Source organism: Ranitomeya variabilis, chromosome 2 (assembly GCF_051348905.1).
Source record: "Ranitomeya variabilis isolate aRanVar5 chromosome 2, aRanVar5.hap1, whole genome shotgun sequence".
Classification (NCBI taxonomy): Eukaryota; Metazoa; Chordata; class Amphibia; order Anura; family Dendrobatidae; genus Ranitomeya; species Ranitomeya variabilis.
The window spans coordinates 719526587-719552981 of NC_135233.1; the positions used below are offsets into that span (position 1 = coordinate 719526587).

Sequence of the window (26395 nt, forward strand, 5' to 3'; positions counted from 1 at the left end):
GCAATCGTGGGAGAAGAGCCTTAGTTAGAAGAACCCCAAGATCACTGTGGCTGAGCTCCAGAGATGCAGTAGGGAGATGGGGGAAAGTTCCACAAAGTCAGCTATCACTACAGCCCACCACCAGTCAGGCCTTTATGGCAGAGTGGAAGCCTCTCCTCAGTGCAAGACATATGAAAGCCCACAAAGAGTTTGCTAGAAAAACACATGAAGGAATCCCAGACTATGAGAAATAAGATTCTCTGGTCTGATAAGACGAAGATGGACCTTTTTGGTGACAATTCTAAGCAGTATGTGTGGAGAAAACCAGGCACTGCTCATCACCTGCCCAATACAATCCTAACAGTGAAACATGGTGGTGGCAGCATCATGCTATGGCCGGGATCACACATACGCGAGATACGGCCGAGTCTCACAGGTGAAAACCCAGCTCTGGTGCCAGCACTCCGGAGCTGTGTGGCTGCACGCTCAGCTCTGGAGTGCCGGCGCCAGAGCTGGGTTTTCACCTGCGAGACTCGGCCGTATCTCGCATATGTGTGATCCCGGCCTATGGGGTGTTTTTCAGCTGCAGGGACAGGACAACTGGTTGTCATTGAAGGAAACATGAATGTGGCCAAGTACAGAGATATCCTGGATGAAAACCTCTTCCATAGTGTTCTGGACCTCAGACTTGTCCAAAGGTTCACCTTCCAACAAGACAATGACACTAAGCACACAGCTAAAATAACAGGAGTGGCTTCAGAACAAGTTTGTGAACCTTCTTGACTAGCCCAGCCTGAGCCCTGACCTAAACCCAATTGAGCATCTCTGGGGAGACCTGAAAATGGCTGTCCACAAATATTCACCATCCAACCTGATGGAACTGGAGAGGATCTGCAAGGAAGAATGGCAGAGGATCCCCAAATCCAGGTGTAAAAAACTTGTTGCATCATTCCCAAGAAGACTCATGGCTGTACCAGCTCAAAATCGTGCATCTACTCAAAACTGAGCAAAGGGTCTGAATATTTATAACCATGTGATATTTCCATTTTTCTTATTTAAAAATCACTACATTTCTGGGTTTTTTCAGTCAAGATGAGGTGCAGAGTGTACATTAATGAGAAAAAATGAACTTTTTTGAATTTACCAAATGGCTGCAATGAAACAAAGAGTGAAAAATTTAAAGGGGTATGAATACTTTCCGTACCAACTGTATATTGTGAGGCAGTGACCGGGGTCATATGCGAGGGTTGCTATGTGTCCCAAAGGATGCGTACACAGGCATATTGAGGCCGTGGGAGTACATTGCAGTCACAGGCATAGCTGTGATTGCAATGCAGAATAAAAATGTTTGTCTTGGGCAAGCTATTTATCCAAGGCAGATTTAGGAAAACCTGCCATGGGCTTTTATTTTTTAAATGGACTACAGGAAGATAGTGGGGTGGTCAGTTTCCTCCGCAGGTTTTCCATGTGGCCTACGGCCACAAGTTCCTTGTGATAGCCCTTGCAGCAGAGGGTTGGGTGTGTCAGTGTGAAGTTTGCAAGGTGCTGGGCTGATGGCTCTGCAAAGGCTCAGCCTGTTTGAGGGAACACAGAACCAAGTGGAACAGACTTCTGGCACCCCGCAGCATGTTACAGTGGTACAGTCACCCTCGGCAACAGGACGCATTTACGGACTGTCTTGTTTCCCTGCTGTGATTTGAAGGATACCGTTTGTTTTGTTTCTGAGTTTTGGATATTAAACCTGCATTTACTTTGTACTTTCCTGGGTCACTGCCTCATCACTGCACAGTGTGGACACCGCTGCACCACATATGGTTGGAGAATGCGGGCAGTGTGAACTGAGCCATACCCCAAAGCGTGCTGCATGTTAGTTATCAAGCCTGCAATGCTACATCTCATGCCTGCCAACAAGATGGAGGAGCTTTTGAAGCTGATGGTCCTCACTTAGCAATGGCAGCAGGAGCAGCAGCTACAACAGCAGGAGCAGCAGCAGTTGCAGTTTCAGTAGCAGCAGGAGCAACTGCAGTTACAGTGGCAGCAGCAGCAATGGCAGCAGGAGCAGTACAATTATCAGCAGCAGCAGTTGTATCAGCAGAAACAAAAGACTAATGAGCTGATTCTGCAGCAGGTTGTGGCTATGAGAGAGGCACCCTCCAAAGTGACTCTGATCCATTCTGAGGTCCGGAACAAAGTCTGGACAGCGCTGTGGAAGATAAGTCCTGAAGATGATATGGAAGCCTTCTTCACCGTATTCGAGCGCACAGCAGAGGGGGAGAGTTTGCAGATGTTGCAGTGGGCTGAAGTGGTGGGCCCCTTCCTGAAGGGAGATGCCCAGAAGGCCTACATCGACCTCAGTCAGGAGGATGCCCTGGACAATGAGAAGCCCGCGAGCTATTTGCCATGATTTGTCACCTTGAGCTACCAAAGTAGATCCTTACAGACCAGGGGACTTCTTTTTTATGTCCAAAGGGAGCTATGTAAGCTGCTCCGGATTAAATAGCTATGTATGTCGTTGTACCACCCACAAACCAACGGGTTGGTGGAGAGGTTTAACAAGACCCTCAAAGCCATGCTCAATAAGGTGGTTGCCAAGGATGGGAGGGATTGGGACATATTACTGCCCTATCTACCGCAGGCCTCCACGAGGTTTTCCCATTTGAGCTATTGTATGGCAGGCACACGAGAGGACTGCTGGACGTAGCTAAGGAGACTTGGGAACAGGAGCCTACTCCGCATAAGAGTGTCATTGAGCATGTGGCAAGTAGGCAGAACTGGATTGCGGCAGTACCGCCCATAGTAAAGGAGCAACTGTTGGATGCCTAGGACGTGCAGAGCCACATGTACAATAAAAGAGCCACGGTCAGGACCTTTAAGGAATGTGAGCGGATTTTGGTGCTAGTGCCCACCAAAGAGAGTAAGCTCATGGCCAAGTGGCAGGGGCCATTTGAGATACAAGGGAAGGTGTGAGAAGAGAATTATAAGGTTTTCCAACCCGGGAAAAGGAAGCCCGAGCAGCTGTATCATGTTAATCTGCTAAAAGCCTGGAAAGACTGGGAATATTTGGTCATGGAGATGACTCTGGCCATACCAACAGGGAACCATCTGGCCGCGGCCAGGGATGCAGCCGGGGGTGAGGTTAAAATAAATGTCACCCTCACAAAACAGCAGCGACGGCAGGCTCGGGCTCAGGTGCAGTGGAATACGGATGTATTCTTTGAGCTGCTGGGGCAGACCTTGGTGATACAGCATGACATTGCCACCGAGTCACAGGTAAGGGTACAGATGAAACCATACCACATACTGGAGGCTCAGCAGCAAGCCATTGTGGCTGAAGTAAAACAAATGCTCCAGTTACGAGTCATTGAGGAATCCCGGAGTGAGTGGGCTAGCCCCATTGTGCTGATTCCAAAGCCAGATGGGTCTTTAAATTTTTTAATGACTAGTAGTGTTGAGCGATACCGTCCGATACTTGAAAGTATCGGTATCGGAAAGTATCGGCCGATACCGGCAAAGTATCGGATCCAATCCGATACCGATACCCGATACCAATACAAGTCAATGGGACTCAAGTATCGGACGGTATTCCTGATGGTTCTCAGGGTCTGAAGGAGAGGAAACTCTCCTTCAGGCCCTGGGATCCATATTAATGTGTAAAAGAGCGAATTAAAATAAAAAATATTGCTATACTCACCTCTCCGACGCAGCCTGCACCTTACCGAGGGAAGCGGCAGCGTTCTTTGTTTAAAATTTGCGCTTTTCTTTCCTTACGTGAAGTCCCGGCTTGTGATTGGTCGCATGCCGCCCATGTGGCGGCGACGCAACCAATCACAGCAAGCCGTGACGTAATTTCAGGTCATTCAGTATTTTAAAATTACGCTCCGGCTTTGTGATTGGTTGCGTCGCAGTCACATGGGCCACGCAACCAATCACAGCAAGCCGTGACGTAATTTCAGGTCCTTAAGGATTTTAAAATTACGTCCCGGCTTTGTGATTGGTTGCGTCGCAGTCACATGGGCGCCGCAACCAATCACAAGCCGTGACGTCACGGGAGGCTGGACACGCGCGCATTTTAAAATGGGCGCGTGTCCAGCCTCCCGTGACGTCCCGGCTTGTGATTGGTTGCGGCGCGGTCAACCAATCACAAGCCGGGAGGCTGGACACGCGCGCATTTTAAAATGGGCGCGTGTCCAGCCTCCCGTGACGTCCCGGCTTGTGATTGGTTGCGGCGCGGTCAACCAATCACAAGCCGGGAGGCTGGACACGCGCGCATTTTAAAAATTTTGTGTGGGATTGCACTTTTTTTGCAATTTCACCGCACTTGGAATTTTTTTCCCATTTTAAAAGTACACGACATGCTAAAACCAATGATGTCCTTCAAAAGTACAACTCGTCCCGCAAAAAATAAGCCCTTACATGGCCATATGGACGGAGAAATAAAAAAGTTATGGCTCTGGGAAAGAGGGGAGCGAAAAACGAACACGTAAAAACGGAAAATCCCAAGGTCAAGAAGGGGTTAAACTGAGGGGGTGTATGTGAGGCAGTGAATGAGGTCATATGCGAGGGTTGCTATGTGTCCCCCAGGATGTGCACACAGGCATATTGAGCCCATGGGAGTGTATTGCAGTCACAGGCATAGCTGTGATTGCAATGCAGAATAAAAATGAGTATTGGTCTTGGGCAAGGTATTTGTCCAAGGCAGATTTAGGAAAACCTGCCATGTGCTTTTATATTTGAAACAGACTACAGGAAGGTAGTGGGGCGGTCTGTTTTCTCCCAAGTTGGGTTTTCCATGTGGCCTACGGCCACAGGTTCCTTGTAAAAGCTCTTGCGGCAGAGGGTTGAGTGTGTCAGTGTGGAGTTTGCAAGGTGCAAAGCAGATGGCTCTGCAAAAGCTCAGCCTGTGTGAGGGAACACAGAACCAAGCGGAGCGAACTCCTGGCACCTCGCAGCGTGATATGGTGGTGCAGTCGCCCTCAGCAACAAGACGCATTTACGGACTGTGTTGTTTCCCGGCTGCGATCCAGAGGATATCGTTTGTTTTGTTTGTGAGTTTTGGACCTTAAACCTACATTTAATTTGAACTTTCCTGGGTCTTTGCTTCATTATTGCACAGTGTAGACACTGCTGCACAGCTATATATATATATATATATATATACATATATATATATATATATATATATATATATATACAGTATATATATATGTATTTATTGTGTCCATTTCAACATAAAAATTGATGAAAGCTCACCATGAGGTCACAATACCGAGATAAAAAATACTGTGATCTCATAACATACAGTTGCATCTCAGCAAGAACAATAGACAGTGATGTCACAGACTTATGAGAAGGATCCAAGGGGTAATGTTTCTCTTTGCAGAGAGTGACATGCCAAGCCTGACATACCAAGGTGAGGAGACTTTTTATCCTTGGAATGCTCCTTTGGGAAATATGCAAAATGTCTCATCAGAGAGGAAGAGAACTAGAACTCTAGTGCCACCTATTGGAAGTAGCAATCCTGAAAGTGAATATCTAACTTCTAACGATCCTTTCCACATGACTTAGGATAAAAGTCAGAACCCAAATCTCAATTTTCTGCCACTGTTTTTCGGGTTACTGCTCATTGTCAGTGGGAAGTGTGAGATCTGGTTTCTCACCCAGCCAATTACTGCTACTTCCAATAGGTGGCACTAGAGTTCTAATTCTCTTTCTCGTTGAGGAAACAATCTGCAGACTTATGAGAAGTAACGGCACAGTGATGCATTAGCTTCAATCTGCCACCTATTTTTTTCCACAAATTGTGATCCACCCGTAACTTTCAGCTGCATCACCAAGTGACCCATCTATGCACCGTACAACTTTATTTTGCCAGATGTCTGGGAGAAGGAAGCTTTGGAAAGTTACATTTTTTGCGCAAACGCAAGATTTCACAAAAAAATTAGACTTTTGGTGTTTTCATGCCATTCTTGCCCAGCTCCAACATAGTGGGCAGAGCTGGGGCGTGACAGGGCATAGTGACCTCCACTCGTCAAATTCACGATGAGCATCAGCGTTTGCAATACCACAATTTTTACCCTAGCAAGGGCTGTGAATTCCACACCTGTCACAACTCAGCTGTCAGGTGACCTGGGACCAGGGGTTCCTTCCCAGTCCCTAACTCTAGGGGGTGCCCTAGCTTGCCCTATTCCCCGGGACACTTCTGAAGGTGAAGATGCTGGGGCCTCTACCCTTGCCTTATCTCCTGAATCAACCCTTCGTCTGTTCCTTTCCCTCACCCAGGAAAGAAGGGAGCTGCCGTGCACTGCAGTACACCAACCCGACAAACAGGGCTGTTATGACCCCAATGGCAGAGGGTCTCAGGAATAAATACCAAGTCTGCAAACACAAAAATCCAGCTCATAGGGCAGTGGTAACTGGGCTGACCATATATCTAATCCTAGCACCACAAATAGAAGTAGCCGGGGAACGTGCCTACGTTGGTTCTAGACATCTCGCGCCAGCCGGAGAACTAACTAACCCTGGAAGGGAAAAGAAAGACCTTTCTTGCCTCCAGAGAAAAGACCCCAAAAGTTGGATACAAGCCCCCAACAAATAATAACGGTGAGGTAAGAGGAAAAGACAAACATAAGAATGAGCTAGGTATTTAGCAAAGAGAGGCCCACTAGCTAATAGCAGAATATAGTAAGATGACTTATATGGTCAGCAAAAACCCTATTAAAATATCCACGCTGGATATTCAAGAACCCCCGAACCGTCTAACGGCCGGGGGAAGAACACCAGCCCCCTAGAGCTTCCAGCAAAGTCAGAAATCACATTTAGTACAAGCTGGACAAAAATAGAAGCAAGCAAGTAACTCAAAAAACAAAGAAGCAAGACTTAGCTTAATTTTGCAAGAGCCAGGACCAGCAGACAGGAGCAACAGAAGGATCTGATAACAACGATGCCAGGCACTGGACTAAGGATCCAGGAAGTTTATATAGCGACACCCCTGGACTAACGACCCAGGTGAGTGCCCAACTGAAGAAAGACAATCCCAGAGTCATATCACTAGTGACCACAAGAGGGAGCCAAAAAGTCTAATTCACAACAGTACCCCCCCCTTAAGGAGGGGTCACCGAACCCTCACCAAGACCACCAGGACGGTCAGGATGAGCAGCGTGAAAGGCACGAACTAAATCGGCCGCATGCACATCAGAGGCAACCACCCAGGAATTATCCTCCTGACCATAGCCCTTCCACTTGACCAGATACTGAAGCCTCCGCCTGGAGAGATGAGAATCCAAGATCTTCTCCACCACGTACTCCAACTCGCCCTCAACCAACACCGGAGCAGGAGGCTCAACAGAAGGAACCACAGGTACAACGTACCGCCGCAACAAAGACCTATGGAACACGTTGTGAATGGCAAACGACACCGGAAGATCCAAGCGAAAGGACACAGGATTAAGGATTTCCAATATCTTGTAAGGACCGATGAAGCGAGGCTTAAATTTAGGAGAGGAGACCTTCATAGGAACAAATCGAGAAGACAGCCATACCAAATCCCCAACACGAAGTCGGGGACCCACACCGCGGCGGCGGTTGGCAAAACGCTGAGCCTTCTCTTGTGACAACTTTAAGTTGTCCACCACATGATTCCAGATCTGCTGCAACCTATCCACCACAGAATCTACCCCAGGACAGTCAGAAGGCTCCACATGTCCCGAGGAAAAACGAGGATGGAAACCAGAGTTGCAGAAAAATGGCGAAACCAATGTAGCGGAACTAGCCCGATTATTAAGGGCAAACTCAGCCAACGGCAAGAAGGTCACCCAATCATCCTGATCCGCAGAAACAAAACACCTCAAATAAGCCTCCAGAGTCTGATTAGTTCGCTCCGTTTGTCCATTAGTCTGAGGATGAAAGGCCGACGAAAACGACAACTCAATGCCCATCCTAGCACAAAAGGATCGCCAGAACCTGGAAACAAACTGGAGTCCTCTGTCAGACACAATATTCTCAGGAATGCCGTGTAAACGAACCACATTCTGAAAGAACACAGGAACCAGATCGGAAGAGGAAGGCAGCTTAGGCAAAGGCACCAAATGGACCATCTTAGAAAAGCGATCACATACCACCCAGATGACAGACATGCCCTGAGACACCGGGAGATCTGAAATGAAATCCATGGAAATGTGTGTCCAAGGCCTCTTCGGGACAGGCAAGGGCAAGAGCAACCCGCTGGCACGAGAACAGCAAGGCTTAGCTCGAGCACAAGTCCCACAGGACTGCACAAACGACCGCACATCCCGTGACAAGGAAGGCCACCAAAAGGACCTAGCCACCAGATCTCTGGTGCCAAAAATTCCCGGATGCCCTGCCAACACCGAGGAATGAACCTCGGAAATGACTCTGCTGGTCCACTTATCAGGAACAAACAGTCTGTCAGGTGGACAAGAGTCAGGTCTACCAGCCTGAAATCTCTGCAACACACGTCGCAAATCTGGAGAAATGGCTGACAAGATAACTCCCTCTTTAAGAATACCAACCGGCTCTGTGACTCTCGGAGAGTCAGGCACAAAGCTCCTTGAAAGAGCATCAGCCTTCACATTCTTTGAACCTGGTAAATACGAGACCACAAAGTCAAAACGGGAGAAAAACAATGACCAGCGGGCCTGTCTAGGATTCAGGCGTTTAGCAGACTCGAGATACATCAAATTTTTGTGATCAGTCAAGACCACCACACGATGCTTAGCACCCTCGAGCCAATGACGCCACTCCTCAAATGCCCACTTCATGGCCAACAACTCCCGATTGCCAACATCATAATTCCGCTCAGCAGGCGAAAACTTCCTCGAGAAAAAGGCACAAGGTCTCATCACAGAGCAACCAGGGCCTCTCTGCGACAAAACGGCCCCTGCCCCAATCTCAGAAGCATCCACTTCAACCTGAAAGGGAAGTGAGACATCAGGCTGGCACAAAACAGGCGCCGAAGTAAACCGGCGCTTCAACTCCTGGAAAGCCTCCACGGCTGCAGGAGCCCAGTTAGCAACATCAGAACCTTTCTTGGTCATATCTGTCAAACGTTTAACAATGCTAGAAAAATTAGCAATAAAACGACGGTAGAAGTTAGCAAAACCCAAGTACTTCTGAAGACTCTTAACTGACGTGGGTTGAGTCCAATCATGAATAGCTCGGACCTTGACTGGGTCCATCTCCACCGCAGAAGGGGAAAAAATAAACCCTAAAAAGGGAACCTTCTGTACTCCAAAGAGACACTTTGAGCCCTTAACAAATAAAGCATTCTCACGCAAAACCTGAAACACCATCCTGACCTGCTCTACATGCGAGTCCCAGTCATCAGAAAAAAACAGAATATCATCCAGATAAACGATCATAAATTTATCCAGATACTTCCGGAAAATATCATGCATAAAGGACTGAAACACTGAAGGAGCATTAGAGAGCCCAAAAGGCATCACCAAGTACTCAAAATGACCTTCGGGCGTATTAAATGCGGTTTTCCATTCATCTCCTCGCTTAATGCGCATAAGGTTGTACGCACCACGAAGATCTATCTTGTTGAACCACTTGGCACCTTTAATTCGGGCAAACAAGTCTGACAACAGAGGCAAAGGATACTGAAATTTAACAGTGATTTTATTCAAAAGCCGATAGTCAATACAAGGTCTCAAAGATCCGTCCTTCTTGGCCACAAAAAAGAATCCCGCACCAAGAGGGGAAGAGGAAGGACGGATATGCCCCTTCTCCAGAGATTCCTTGATATACGAATGCATTGCGGTATGCTCAGGTACAGACAGATTAAATAGTCTTCCCTTAGGAAATTTGCTACCTGGAATCAAATCTATGGCACAGTCACAGTCCCTATGAGGAGGCAGAGCACTGGACCTGGACTCGCTGAACACATCCTGATAATCAGACAAATACTCAGGAACTTCCGAAGGAGTAGAGGAAGCAATAGACACCGGCGGGGAATCACCATGAATACCCTGACAGCCCCAACTTGACACAGACATTGCCTTCCAATCCAACACTGGATTATGAGTCTGTAACCATGGCAAACCCAATGGGTTGAGCAAATTAAAGTCACAGACAAAATAAATTTAGGTTGCAAATTACCAATGGCGACAGGACTAACAACCCTTGTTAGGCGTTTAGAGCATGCTGATATAACATGTGTAGAATCACCACAGTAAAAACACAACCCATTCTGACGTCTATGATTTTTCCGCTCATTTCTGGTCTGAATTCTATCACATTGCATCAAATCAGGTGCTTGTTCAGACAACAACACCAGAGGATTAGCGGTTTTGCGCTCCCGCAAACGTCGGTCAATTTGAATAGCCAGCGCCATGGAATCATTCAGACTTGTAGGAATGGAGAAACCCACCATCACATTCTTAATGGCTTCAGAAAGGCCATTTCTGAAATTTGCGGCCAGAGCACACTCATTCCACTGAGTAAGCACGGACCATTTCCGAAATTTTTGGCAATACACTTCAGCTTCATCCTGGCCCTGAGAAATAGCCAGCAAGGCTTTTTCTGCCTGAACCTCAAGATTGGGTTCCTCGTAAAGCAATCCGAGCGCCAGAAAAAACGCATCAATATTTGCCAATGCCGGATCTCCTGGCGCTAGTGAGAAAGCCCAATCCTGGGGGTTGCCCCGTAAAAAAGAGATAACAATTTTAACTTGCTGAGCTGAGTCTCCAGATGAACGGGGTCTCAGAGATAGAACTACTGGTAACAAAATCTTGTATGCTTTGCACACGAGCAGCAAGCTGGTCCACACTTGTAATCAAGGTCTGGACATTCATGTCTGCAGCAAGCTCAAGCTACTCAGAGGTAAAGGGGAGGAAGAGAGGAAAAAAAAAAAAAAAAACTCAGAATTTCCTTTCTTATTATCCCACTTCTGCAATGCATTAAACATTCAATGTAGGCCTGGCATACTGTTATGACCCCAATGGCAGAGGGTCTCAGGAATAAATACCAAGTCTGCAAACACAAAAATCCAGCTCATAGGGCAGTGGTAACTGGGCTGACCATATATCTAATCCTAGCACCTCAAATAGAAGTAGCCAGGGAACGTGCCTACGTTGGTTCTAGACGTCTCGCGCCAGCCGGAGAACTAACTAACCCTAGAAGGGAAAAGAAAGACCTTTCTTGCCTCCAGAGAAAAGACCCCAAAAGTTGGATACAAGCCCCCAACAAATAATAACGGTGAGGTAAGAGGAAAAGACAAACATAAGAATGAGCTAGGTATTTAGCAAAGAGAGGCCCACTAGCTAATAGCAGAATATAGTAAGATGACTTATATGGTCAGCAAAAACCCTATTAAAATATCCACGCTGGATATTCAAGAACCCCCGAACCGTCTAACGGCCGGGGGGAGAACACCAGCCCCCTAGAGCTTCCAGCAAAGTCAGAAATCACATTTAGTACAAGCTGGACAAAAATAGAAGCAAGCAAGTAACTCAAAAAACAAAGAAGCAAGACTTAGCTTAATTTTGCAAGAGCCAGGACCAGCAGACAGGAGCAACAGAAGGATCTGATAACAACGATGCCAGGCACTGGACTAAGGATCCAGGAAGTTTATATAGCGACACCCCTGGACTAACGACCCAGGTGAGCGCCCAACTGAAGAAAGACAATCCCAGAGTCATATCACTAGTGACCACAAGAGGGAGCCAAAAAGTCTAATTCACAACACAGGGCCATACAAACAGGAGTAACTGAAAATACCAGGCATACAAATATTCATTCACATATAACAGAGGAATGTACCAGGGAGTGGAGGATAGGGAAAAGCCAAAGTAAGAGGAGGGAAGGGAATTATCACACTTATAAACCCATGCAACAGTCAGAGATAACTCCTCTAAACTCCTTCTCATATAAGCACCTAAACACCTCTTCTCCAAGCCATATAGGAGTGGCTAACCGAGCTCAGCTGAGAGCTCAGACTCCCAAAGCTCCCAACATGGCCAATTTACCCCTGTTCTGCCAAAAGGAATAGACACCTTTTAAAAAGGTGAAGTGCTTCTTTTCAGTGCTGGAGTAGGAGCAATCAGACACCGTGGTCTTCTGGCTCCTCCCTCTTGTGTTAGCCCGGTGACAGCACCCTTTTAATGATTATGGAGTGTCAGCTCCAAAAGAACCCCTCATCAAGACCAGTGAAATAATTGATGGTCTTGATGAATAGCCCTTAATGACTAGAAAGATTAGACATCCACCCTCTCACACGCTTTACATGTGAGGAGGGGTATACCTTATAAAAACAAGTACAGTAATCTTAACTCTGCTGCGGAACCATGAAAAAAATCACTACTTTGGTACCATGGGGTCTATATGACCCCAGGCTCAAAATCACCATTTTTCATTAAAATGAACATGCTGGCTGTTCAGAATAACCAAGTTTTATTCTGCCATCATTTCAGAACACAGTTATGAAATCAAACATAACTTTGAAGTGATTTATTTGTCATCATCAAACACAAACTGAAATTTATACCAAAATGCTTTACTAATAACTAAAAGTATTCAAATTCAATAAAAAAAATGCACAATAACTGCAACTGTGTGGATTTTAGTACAAACATAATGACAACGAATGATCTGGCAATAGATTTAGCCCTTGCATTCACCTCACATCATAGTGCCATGCTCTTCACAAATGAACTTCTTGCAGTCATTGCAAACAAATCTCGTCTTTTTGTCCTTTGATCGAGGACAAACATAGCACCATTTGCTCTGTCCTGTAACACTGCTGGTGTCACTTGGAAGTGACTTGCCATTGTTTATTTACAATTATATTACAAAACCTGTGAGTAAACAGAAAATATTTTTAAAAAATGTCAGACAATACAGGTACTATGGGGTCAGGAGAGTCCCAAACACAGAAAATTGAAAATAACTTTGAAACAAAATTGAAAAACAAATTCAAAATATCATCAACATAAGCAGAAATATGTTACTTGAAAATACATAGAAGGTTAATGTCTGAGATTTACCAGTTTTAGAAATATTTCAATTTATTCAGCACTGGGGTCTATATGACCCCATGGTTCCACACCAGGATGACCCTGCCCATGAGGGTTCACAATCTACAAGGGATAGGTGAGGATACAGTAGGCTCCCCTATTCACTTAGAAAACTGACTGTTCAGCTTCCTGTTTCTTTTAGCAGTGATTGTAGAGATTAGAGTAGGGATACACAAGGCTGGGTCGCCCCTCAATGGCTGTACAGTTTTCTCTGTGTTTGGGCTGACAGTAGATGTACTCTGGGCCAGTGACAGTTTTTAAAGAAGATCTATTACAATTTATTTTATTAATGATTTGTAAGTGTGATTAAATATATTTTTAAAACAGTACACAATTACCTAGTGTAATTTTTTTTTTTTTTTATAATTTTTTTCATCAGTCACTGGGGCTGCCATGTGTATTTGCTTGGGTGCAATGTGCTACAATGCGACATTTAGACAGTAATTATGGCAGAAACAGGCCATAAAAGAGTAGGACTGGTTTCTGACTCCATCCCCTACGCTGTGGTCTCATCAGCTGTGCACTCTGCAGCCCCTTGTCAAATGTAAGCAGCTGCTCTACCTGTTGTTTAAAATTTCAAAATATCAAAAAAATGCAAATAATCTTTCCTATGGTAGGCCATTAAACAATATAAAAAAATTTAAAATACAACCTTAATACTTTACATCTACTATATAACTGTCTAAGGGTCACTTCCGTCTTTCTGTCTGTCTTTCTGTCCTTCTGTCTGTCACAGATATTCATTGGTCGCGGCCTCTGTCATGGAATCCAAGTCGCTGAATGGTCGTGGCAAAACGCCCACGACCATTGCCACGACCAATCAGCGATGCGCACAATCCGGAAGAAAATGGCCGCTCCTTACTCCCCGCCCTCAGTGCCCGGCGCCCGCATACACCCCTCCGGTCACCGCTCACACAGGGTTAATGCCGGCGGTAACGGACCTCGTTATGCCGCGGGTAACGCACTCCGTTGTGACCAAGTTTTTACTTTTGACGCAGCCTATGCAGAGTCAATAGTAAAAACATCTAATGTTAAAAAAAAAATCATTAGATACTCACCTTCCGCCGCTTTTCCCGCTCCTCGCGATGCTCCGGCCGGCCCATGCAAGCGGCACGTTCTGGTGGCAAGGATGGTCTGGGAGAAGGACCTGCCGTGTCGTCACGGTCATGTGACCGCGACACGTTCATGTGACAGTGACATCATCACAGGTCCTGCGCGCCTGCACGAAAAGGACCTGCCATGACGTCACGGTCACGTGACCGCGACGTCATCACACCCTGGGACCGGAAGCTGCCGCCTGCACCCCACACAGGCGACAGAATTACAACGCGCCTATGGAAGGTGAGTATATGTTTATTTTTTATTTTTTTAACCTGTGACATACGTGGCTGGGCAATATACTACGTAGCTGGGCAATATACTATGTGACTGCCAAATATACTACGTGGCTGGGCAATATACTATGTGGCTCTGTGCTGTATACTACGTGGCTCTGTGCTGTATACTACGTCACTGGGCAATATACTACGTCACTGGGCAATATACTATGTCGCTGGGCAATATACTACGTCGCTGGGCAATATACTACGTTGCTGGGCAATATACTACATCACTGGGCAATATACTACGTCACTGGGCAATATACTACGTCGCTGGGCAATATACTACGTCGCTGGGCAATATACTACATCACTGGGCAATATACTACGTCACTGGGCAATATACTACGTCGCTGGGCAATATACTACGTCGCTGGGCAATATACTACATCACTGGGCAATATACTACGTTGCTGGGCAATATACTACGTCACTGGGCAATATACTATGTCACTGGGCAATATACTACGTCGCTGGGCAATATACTACGTCGCTGGGCAATATACTACATCGCTGGGCAATATACTACGTCGCTGGGCAATATACTACGTCGCTGGGCAATATACTACGTCACTGGGCAATATACTACGTCGCTGGGCAATATACTACGTCACTGGGCAATATACTACGTCGCTGAGCAATATACTACGTTGCTGGGCAATATACTACGTGGACATACATATTCTAGAATACCCGATGCGTAAGAATCGGGCCACCAGCTAGTTTTTAAATAGTTTTCCATTTTTATTCTAATAAATTCCCTTTAAGCTATGCAGCTTAATGTAAACAGTGGTAGTGCCACTGGGAACACCTGGCTTAGATACCTAGTTTTAACTTTGACCATTTCAATTACTATAGCTTTGCAACATTTACCAGACACATTGCTGTTTTTGTTCATTATTTTTTGATAAGTTAAAGTACAAGAACATGAGGGTTTTCTACTACAAGTTGAAAACAGCAACTTGAAGCAGAAGAGCACATTCAGTAGCCGTCTAATCCTACTAAGGTGTAAGAAGGAGAAATTCAGGAAATTGTTTGTACCTACTGCTATGGGGATGAATAATAATTATCCTAAGGGTGGTAGACAACAATGACTGATTGCTGGTGTACTAATGTCAATTAACAGTGACTTACATACCTGAACTACCCACATTTATTTGTTATGTAATGTTGGTATACTGTGCAAGATTTGTGTCCTAATATTTTATGTACTGCTGTTTGTATTGCTCCTGTAATACCATAATTTCCCCAGGGATCAATAAAGTGTATCGTATTGTATTGTATCGTACTGTATGCCATATATTGTTTTCCATATTTCTTCTCTCCAATACTAGTAATTTTTCTTGTTGCTTCTCACAGGTACCATTACTACGGAATTGGAATAAAGGAAAGCAGTGCTTATTACCATTCAGTTTACTCAGGAAAAGGACTAACAAGGTAGACAATGTTTACACTTTTGCTTATATCATTACACTCTTACCTGTGACTCTTGCAAAACTACAGCTACTCACATGTAGAGAGCCATATGTTGGGGACCAGTTGCTTATATGAATTACTGTTTTATTGACAAAATGTTGAAGTACTGTATATTTAGGATTACGAGGATCTTCAACATTTTGCATGTCATGATTCTGGAAGTAGCTGTGTGGCATTAAAGAGAAACTTTCACCAGCTTGAGCATGTTAAACTTTAAAATGTATTCATTTTTTAGTTTCTCCTTTCCATTGCACAGATATTAGCTCATAACGTTTTGGTTATAATTTATGTTACATAGACAGGGGTGTTACTAGAGATTTTTCACTAGGGTGTGTACTTCTTCCCCTGTATGAATTTGACCACTCATAGGCAGACAGTAATATACCGTTGAATGAAAAATATGCCCCCCACAATAGCTTAGAGCAGGTTGCTCAGTGTGACGCATGACAGACAATATTCCTTCATCACTGATTTCACTGCACAGAGGTGTGTGATTACAAAGTGCAGGGAGTAGAGCAGAAACGAGTTGATTACATACACTTTTCAGCTTTCATCTCATGTCAGTGAGGTGCGAAGCTGACAGCTCTTTGAAAGGAGAGCTGCAGCTGCAAATGTTTTTGTAATGAGGCAAAGCTCAGCTCCGCTGTACTGCCACTCCCTCACACTATCTGGTATTAAATGAAAGCTGAAAGGCATATGTGTTCACACTCATTTTTTCACTATTACCCACATTGCATAATCACATACAGTTCTGCAGGGTGATCTGTGAGGAAATCTGACTGTACTTCATATATTTCATACTGAAAAAGCTTGTTGTAAGCCATTGTCTGAGCATAGTCTCTTTCCCCCAGTATATTGCTGCCTGCTTATGACTGGCCAATGTCATGCAGGGAAAAAAATTACACCCTGGTGAAATATCTCTCATAACTCCCCTTTGGCTTAATATAAATTAGAATCTAAATTTTACCAGCTAATATCCCCACAATAGAAAGGAGAAACTTTTAAAATATAAGTTTTATTCAGGTTTGCATTCACTATTCCACGTTGTTGCCATTTTAATATGCTAAAACTCTTGAAAGGTCCTTTGAGTACCAATGGGCATATTTGTTCCATAGTCTTAAACTGAAGACAATTCAATCAGATCAACTTATTGTCCTCAAAGGGTTAAATTAGAACAATACATATTGATTGACAAGCTAGCGTAAAAAACAATTCACATATAATATACACTACCATTCAAACGTTTAGGGTCACTTAGAAATGTCCTTATTTTTGAAAGAAAAGCACAGTTTTTTTCCAATGAAGCTAACAAATGATTCAAACATACACTCTATACATTGTTAGTAAATGACTATTCTAGCTGCAAACGTCTGGTTTGTAATGCAATATCTTCATAGGTATATAGAGGCCCATTTACAACAACCATCGCTCCAGTGTTCTTATGGTACTTTGTGTTTGCTAACTGTGTAAGAAGACTAATGTATGGTTAGAATACCCTTGAAAACCCTTGTGCAAGTATGTTAGCACAGCTGAAAACAGTACTGGCTGATTAGAGAACCTATAAACCTGACCTTCCTTTGAAATAGTTGAGAATCTGGAGCATTACATTTGTTGGTTCCATTAAACTCTAAATGGCCAGAAAAAAAAAACTTTCATGTGAAACTCGACAGTCTATTCGTGTTCTTAGAAATGAAAGCTAAGCCATGCGAGAAATTGCCAAGAAACTGAAGATTTCCTACAACAGTGTGTACTACTCCCTTCAGAGGAAAGCACAAACAGGCTCTAACCAGAGTAGAAAGAGAAGTGGGAGGCACCGCTGCACAACTGAGGAACAAGACAAGTACATAAGAGTCTGTAGTTTGAGAAATTGACGCCTCACAGGTCCTCAACTGGCAACTTCATTAAATAGTACACGCAAAACGCCAGTGTCAACGTCTACAGTGAAGAGGCGACTCCGGGATGCTGGCCTTCAGGGCAGAGTGGCAAAGAAAAAGCCATATCTGAGACTGGCTAATAAAAGGAAAAGATTTATATGGGCAAAAGAACACAGATATTGGACAGAGGAAGATTGGAAAAGTGTTATGGACAGACGAATCCAAGTTTGAGGTGTTTGGATCACACAGAAGAACATTTGTGACATACAGAACAACTGAAAAGATATTGTAATATTGCCTGACGCCATCTGTCAAGCATGGTGGAGATAATGTGATGGTCTGGGGTTGTGTTGGTGCTGGTAAAGTGGGAGATTTGTACGAGGTAAAAGGGATTTTGAATAAGGAAGGCTATCACTCCATTTTGTAACGCCATGCCATATCCTGTGGACAGCGCTTGATTGGAGCCATTTTCATCCCACAACAGGACAATGACCCAAAGCACACCTCCAAATTATGCAAGAACTATTTAGGGAAGAAGCCGGCAGCTGGTATTCTATCTGTAATGGAGTGACCAGCGTAGTCACCAGATCTCAAAACCATTGAGTTGTTGTGGGAGCAGCTTGACCTTATGGTATGCAAAAAGTGCCCATCAAGCCAAACCAACTTGTGGGAGGGGCTTCTGGAAGCATGGGGTGAAATTTCTCCAGATTACCTCAGCAAATTAACTGCTAGAATGCCAAAGGTCTGCAATGCTGTAATTGCTGCAAAGGGAGCATTATTTGATGAAAGCAAAGTGTGAAGGAGAAAATTATTATTTAAAATAAAAAATATTTTTTTTCGAACCTTGTCAATGTCTGGACTACATTTTCAACTCATTTGGCAACTCATTTGCATAATAAAAGTATGAGCTATCATGGAAAACACAACATTGTCTTGGTGACCCTAAACTTTTGAAAGATAGAGTACATTTATCAAAAAATACTCTATTTCTACAAAATTACTATCAGAAACATTCAGTAATAAATAGACAAAATGGAAGTTATAAGACAATACATAAATAACCCCCCTCCTAAAAAAAATTTCAGAAAGGCCCTATAGAAACACCTGGTCATATAACACAGTTTAACCTCAACTGGAACTACAAGGTACAAATTACTTAAGAGTATACACTTACTCATCACATAATAGTAGGATATCAATAAATAGTAATATATATATATATTCCCTCTGATGAGAAAGTGAATGCATGATCGGGCGTTTGCTTAGGTTATCCCTTGTTTCCTGCCTCATTACTTCTACAGGCATTTATCCACTACTACAGCGTATATTTTGATAAATTTATATTATACGTGATTGTAGGTAAGACTTAGGACAATATATACTGTTGGGATTGTCAAGCAAAAGGAATAATAAATATTATTAGTAATAATATTATTATTAACAACTTGAGTTTGTACTGTACAGAAAACAAGTACGTCTTTTAATTATGTAAACTTAATGCTCAGATATTGCGTTTGATAATAACTTATACTCAATATTTAAATAATTCAATCATGCAATGCATTCAATCTTATATACAGTTACTGGATTATAGAGTTTATTCATTTTGTTTATTTTTTTTATTTAAAGGTTTTCTGGTAGCAAGCTGAAGAGTGAGGTAGGTCTTAAATCCAAAATATAAGTATATTATTAGCAAAACTATAGCCATCAATATTTTGCTCATCATTGCCAAAAACACAAACAGTAATAAATTCCCACTTTTTCTAATACGTACAGACTTTTCTTCCATCACATAAAAGTCCTTGGAGTAACTAGAAGAAACTTGATGGATTTATTATAATTTAGCATGATCTCCCTGGATGCCTTGTAAACCAAATTTTTCAGATATGGCTCATTTTCAAATGCCTGTGATGCCATTGTGAATACTATAGTTCAATGAGACAGATATTCTTAACGGATGGTCAAAAATACAAAGTAATTTTCCTCCTAAATCCATATCTATTTAGTGAATATTAACTATTTTCTAACATACGGTATTTGAATTAAAAATTCCCTATCGTTCTGTAACTACATTATCTAACTGCTTTTCTAATTTTTTCACTTCCTTTTTGATAATGCTTTGTTTAAGAATCCTAGTGCATGCTTGGATACTCAAACAAAGCATCATCGGGGGGCAGAAGCTGCGGTCACTGCCATAGCCTCTGCTCTCTCCCTGAAACGAAGTGATATCAGTGACGATTGTTTCAGGGGCTGGGCTAGTCCCAGCAAGCTGTGCACTATGCGATGTGCACAATGACAGCGTGTGCTCTGTTGCCGGCTCGTTACTAATATGAGAGCATGTTATCAGAATATACAGTGTGCAGAGACCAGTGATATAAATGGCGGTGCTTGTCTCTGCACACCTATTATCTTGATAATGCACTCTGCGCCGGCACATTACTGAGTATTTGAGTCCGCAAAGTAATTTTCCTCTTAAATCCCTATACATTCAGTGCCATAATCTTAGCTATTTACTAATATTCTTGAATTAAAAATTCCCTATCATTCCCTAACTAAACTATCTAACTGCTTTTCTATTTTTTTCACTTTGTTTTAGATGATGCTTTGTTTGAGCATTCCAGTGCATGCTGGGATACTTAAACGAAGCGTCATCAGGGAGCAGAGGCTGCGGTCACTCTCACAACATCTGCCCTCTCCATCACCTCTCCATCAAACGAAGCATTATCAGTGACACTATTTTCAGGGGCTGGGCTAGTCCCAGCATCCTGTGCACTGTGCAATGTGCACAATGACAGCACATACTCTGCTGCTGGCACAGATTAGCAGTAATGAGCTGGGAATAGAGTGCATTGTCAGAATATCCAGTGTGCGGAGACCAGTGACATCATTGGCGGCGCTAGTCTCTGCATACCTGATATTCTGACAATGTGCTCTGGTGCCTGCTCATTATTGCTGATCTGACCCGAAAAGAGAGCGCACTGTCATTGTGCACATTGCACAATACACATCGCACAGGGACTATCCCAGCTCTTTAAACCAGCATCACTGATGATGCTTCATTTCAGGGAGGGGGCATGGGCTGCAGCTATGACCGCAGCCTCTGTTCCCTGATGACTAATGATGAGCGAACGAGCTCAGATAACGTGATATCTGAGCATGCTCGGGTGTTACCTGAGTATCTTGGGAGTGCTTGAATAATATGTTCCAATCCCTGCGGCTGCATGTTTTGCGGCCGTTAGCGCATCACTACTGATAACGCTTCGTTTGAGTATCTCAGTATGGACTGGGGTACTTAAACAAATCGTCATCAAAAAAGAAGTGAAAAAATGGAAAAGCAGCTAGATAATGTAGTTAGGGATGAATAGGGAATTTTTAATTGAAGTATATTAGTAAGTAGTTTAAATTATAGCATTAAATAGATAGGGATTTAGAATAAAAATTACAGTCCTTTGGACTTCAGTCCACCCCTTTAACAAAGGTGGACTGTGGTATACATGTGATATCATGTCCCTGCTTTCTCTAACTGAAGGATATAGACTCCTGAGGGGAATATTTATTTTACTAAAATGCATTTAGTTTTGGCAAAAAAAAAAATCAATATAGAGTTTGAATAGAAATGCCGGACCATTTGGCTAAATAAGTTTCACCTGGTCAATAATGAGCTTATACTAATTTCTTATTCATTATATGGAACAATGTTGGCACACTGAATCATTGTTCCAAGTTCTCTGACGTGCTTACTTATTGCTCTAATCTTTACTCATTGTTGATACTGTTCCTATACCAGAAAATAAAGGCACCATCTCTGTAACTCCTTAGTGATAGTATCAATTTTGTTCTTAAGGCCCAAGCCCCATTTTTTAAATCTGACCTGTGTCACTTTTTGAGATAATAACTTTAGATTGTTTCAACATATTCCATCGAGTGTGAGATTGCTTATTTTGTTTCAAATTGTACTTTATATTAGTAGTAAATTTAAGTAGACATTAAAGATGATTGAATCGATCCACTGTGAATTAACTTGAAACACTGAAGAAAGGAGTCAATAAATCGCACACCGAGCAGTGAATGAACAGATCTGACCTTAATATGCCATGCCTACTGTTTCAAACACTGCTGACAGTCAGGAAATTAATTCAAGAGAAATAAAATTGATCGGCACATCCAACAAATAGAAAAATCTTCAAATCTTATTTAATAAATATGAAACAATAAAAATCCACATGTTGGTGATAGAAAAAATACTCTACACTTTCAGGTGCTGTGTGTGTCCTTAGTCATAGAGAGAGATTTTCTATGACTAAGGCCGGGGTCACACTTGCGTGTGCAATGCGAGAAACTCACTCAAGTCTTTCGCATCAATACCCGGCAGTGCCGCTGACAATCAGGATTGGAGCATGCAGTTGCATTGAAATAAATGCAGCTGAACGCTCCGGTCCCGAGTGCTGGCGGCAGTGCCGGGTATTGATGCGAGTTTCTCGCATTGCACACACAAGTATGACCCCAGCCTAATGGTGCACACAGTGCTAGAAACGTGTCAGAGTGTTTTTTTACATCACCTGCATGTGGATTTTAATTGTTGAAGATTTGAAAATTTTTTCTATTGCCGATCAACTTTAATTTTTTTTTGTTAATTAATCTGAAGTTACATTTCATGAAATTCCCAGATCGTCTTGACAAATTTAAACAATATAACATTCAATTTCATAAAGAAAAATTGCCCGACACCATTTCACACATTGTTGAAGGGTTTCATCAGCCAAAGAGTGGGCTCACATGACATCAGGCAGAGCCACAAAGGCTTTCCCATAATGTCTTGCAGCCATCAAATCTAGTGCAGTCAAACAGGAGGTGCTATCACATGATCTATATAAGATCAGGGCATGGGAAGTAGCAGTCATTTTAGGGTTTTACAGCCTAAATAAAGGAGGTGCACAGCTCGTCATTACAAATGGGGATAGAAAGGCATACATCAGGGAGTGATGTAATACTGCAGTGCTCAAGAACATACAAAAAAAGTAGTGGCCCCAGTCTGTGAATAAAAATGCAAAAATTTAAGTGATAGGATGGTGCAGGACCTGCAGTGCCATGGTGACTGTGAATTGACTGATCCATGACATACTGCAGTACAGCATCTTAATAACTTTTTTCATTTTAATGCACTACAAACACAGTTTAAGTCCCCACATTCCTAATTTTTTGACTGAAAAAATACTGAAATAAAAGACTTGTCTATCAGAGAAAGCAAGCTTCCAGGTTTGTGAGATGGATAAGCCATATCAATATCAATTTTACCACAACAAAATTATGTACTGCATGTTCCTTTCCATGCATGTACCTACCTATGCCTACCTATCAGCGTAGCTTAATTGGGTTACAACATATTTTTTGTTGAGGGGGGTGAGAATTTAAAACAAAAAAAGTAAAATAAAGTACAAAATAATATTAAAGGTAATATGTCACCACATTTGACTTATTATTATTATTATTATTATTATTATTATTATTTACAGCACCATTTATTCTATGGCACTTTACATGTGAAGAGAGGCATACATCATAAAAACAAGTACAATAATCTGAAACAATGCAAGTCACGACTAGTACAGGAGAAGAGAAGACCCTGCCTGTAAGGGCTCACAATCTACAAGCCATGCGTGAAGATACAGTAGGTGAGGGTAGAGCTGGTTGTGTAGCGGTTTGGTCGTTACTGCAGGTTGTAGGCTTGTTGAAAGAGCTAGGTCTTCAGGTTCCCTTTTAATGTTTCCATGGTAGACAAAAGTCTGTTAGACTGAGGGTCTGATATGCTGGGGTAGAGAGTTCCAGAGAAGGGGGGATGTTCTGGGTAATAGTGGGGGGACAGTTCGATTAGTCGGGCAACAGAGTTTAGAATAGATTGGAGGGATGTGAGAGTGTTAGAAGGGAGGTCACAAAGTAGGAGGTTGCAGTAGTCAAGGCGGGAGATGATGAGGGCATAGACTAGAGTTTTTGCAGATTGTTGGTTGAGGAATGTATGGATCAGGGAAATATTTTTGAGTTGAAGACAGCAGGAAGTGGAAAGTTGTTGGCATTGTGGTTTGAAGGAGAGATCAAAGTCAAGGATTACCCCAAAGCAGCTAGCTTGTGGGACTGGGGAGAGTGAGCAACCATTTACTTTAATGGATATTTCTGCTGGGGGAGTTGAGTGAGATGGGGGAACAATGATGAATTCTGTTTTGTTCTTATTAAGTTTTAGAAGAAGGATGAAATAGCATACAGACATTGTGAGATTCTGGTTAGTAGGGAGGTGATATAGGGTCCAGAGAGGTATATCTGTGTGTCATCATCATAGAAGTGATACTGTAAGCCATGAGATTCCATGAGCTGTCCTAGGCCAGAGGTGTAAATGGAGAAGAGCAAGGGTCCTAGGACTGAACCTTGTGGGACTCCGACAGATAGGGTGCGAGGTGAGTAGGTGGTGTGCGAGTGGGAGATGCTGAATGTCCAGTCTGTTAGGTATGATGAGGTTGAAGATAGGGCCAAGTTTGTGAAGCCAAGGGATGAGGGGGTATGTAGTAATAGGGAGTGGTCCACTGTGTCCAAGGCAGAGGACAGGTCCAGGAGGAAGAGGACAGAGTAGTGTTGCTTGGCTTTGGATGTTAGTAGGTAATTGATGACTTTTGTTAGGGCAGTTTTAGTGGAGTGATGTGGTCAGAAGCCAGATTGTAAGCGGTCAAAGAGGGAGCAGGAAGAGAGGTGTGAGGACAATTCGAAATGGAAATATTGTTCCAGTAGTTTTGAGGCATAAAGGAGAAATGATATAGGGCGATAGCTAGAAACAGAGGATGGGTCAAAGGAGGGCTTTTTGAGGATGGGTGTGATTGAAGCATGTTTTAAGCATGATTGGAAATCACCAGTTGTTAGTGATAGGTTGAAGAGATGGGTTGTGGTTGGGATGAAGACTGGTGAGGTTTGGGATGAAGTGGGATTCAATTGGGTCAAGCGCACAGGTGTTGATATGTGATCTTGAGAGTAGGGCAGAAAGTTGATCTTCTGTAATGGTGGAGACATTGGTTTTAGAAGAGGAGGGCAGAGCAGTTAGAAAGAGGGGTTATGAGGGTTGTAGGCCAAAGCTTTCTCTGATGTTATCAATCTTCTGCTCGAAGAATGAGGCAAAGTCTTCAGCTGAGATAAGTGGAGGGGAGAATTGAAAGCGTTGAATAGCTGTTTAGGGTTGTGAGACAGGGAGGATATGTGAGATGAGAAGTAGGTTTGTTTTGCTGTGGTGAGTGTGGTCTTGAAAGTAGCGAGGGACTGTTTGAATGCAGTGAAGTGCTTGTTGGAGTGGGGTCTTTTACATTTCCGCTCAGCAATCCTGGTAGCCTGTCTCAGTTCTTTGGTCAGGCTGATGTGCCAGAGTTGTCTGTTGACTTTGCAAGCTTTTCTTTGTGTAAGAGGGGAAATCGATTCAAAAGCTGCAGCTATTGTGGTGTTATTGTTACGGAACTGCAACACAGAAGTAGAATAGAAGGGAGGAAAACTGACCCTGCACTGAGACTAGGCTGATACCCTACGATGGAGTGGGTGACCCATTCCTTGCGAATAGACCCACCGACGATCTCAGCGAAGACCTATAAATAGGAGGAAGGAGGTCACTGAAAGATCTAAGGACTGGGTATAAAACAGGTCACCTCCTAATAGAAAACACAGAGATGGCTGCAGAAACCAGCTGAAAACAGAAACTAAGGATAGCAGAACTGGGGGTCCCAGAACTGCACAATATCAAACACAGAAAGCTATCAAAGCACCTAGCCAGAACTCTAGTGGATTAACACTGTTGTCCAGCAAGGAATGGGAGGCAGATGCTGGGTAATAAATGGTGATACAATCACCTGACCTAAGACAACCCAGCACCAGGGGAAAAAGACCAGCAGCCAGAAAACCACAACAAGATGGCAGATGGTCAAAAACAAAACAGATTCTAACAGTTATATAAAGCAGCAGTGGCATCCACATTGTGTAGGGAACTTATGTCAGTAAGAGGGAGAAGGGATTCAGAAAATGAGTGTGGATCGAGGTGTTTAAGATTTCTGCGAGGGTTTGCAAGTTTGTGGGGTGGTAATTGTGGACCTGGAGAGGAGAGGGAAGTGAGGTGAGTTACAGAGGTTAGATAGGGAGAAGAGGCGGGTGAAGATGAGGTCCAGTGTGTGGCTATCTTTGTGAGTGGCTGCAGAAAACCATTGAGGGAGGTCGAAGGAGGATGTGAGAGATAGAAGTTAAGTGACAGCTGACAGGGAAGTGTCAATGGGGATCTTGAAGTCTCCCATGATGATAGTGAGGATGTGAGCGGAGAGGAAATGAAGGACACAGGTTGTGAAGTGGTCGAAGAAGGTGGTGGCTGGCCCTGAGGAGCAGTAAATGACAGCCAGCTGGAGGTTGGTGGGGTAGTAGATGCGCATAGAGTGCACCTAAAAGGAAGGTAGGGTAACAGAGGATGGCAGTGGGATTTTGGTGAAAAATCTGACAGGAAAAAAACTAAATCCTCCACATACTTGCTGCTGGGGCAGGGTGTGTGGAAAAGGTGGAATCCACCATATGAAAGTGCAGCTGTAGAGGTTGTGTCAGAGGGGGTGAGCTAGGTTTCAGTGATAGTGAGGAAGGAAAGTTTGTTAGT

General features: G+C 43.5%; 1 protein-coding gene across 1 annotated transcript in view; it reads left to right on the forward strand.

Moving 5' to 3' along the window:
* Positions 1-26395, forward strand: part of RFX6 (regulatory factor X6) — a 257787-nt gene that overhangs the window by 36642 nt on the left and 194750 nt on the right. The window contains exons 5-6 of the mRNA XM_077289522.1: positions 15752-15829; positions 19372-19399. Coding sequence (XP_077145637.1) covers positions 15752-15829; positions 19372-19399 — 106 coding nt within the window. The remainder of the gene's footprint in view (positions 1-15751; positions 15830-19371; positions 19400-26395) is intronic.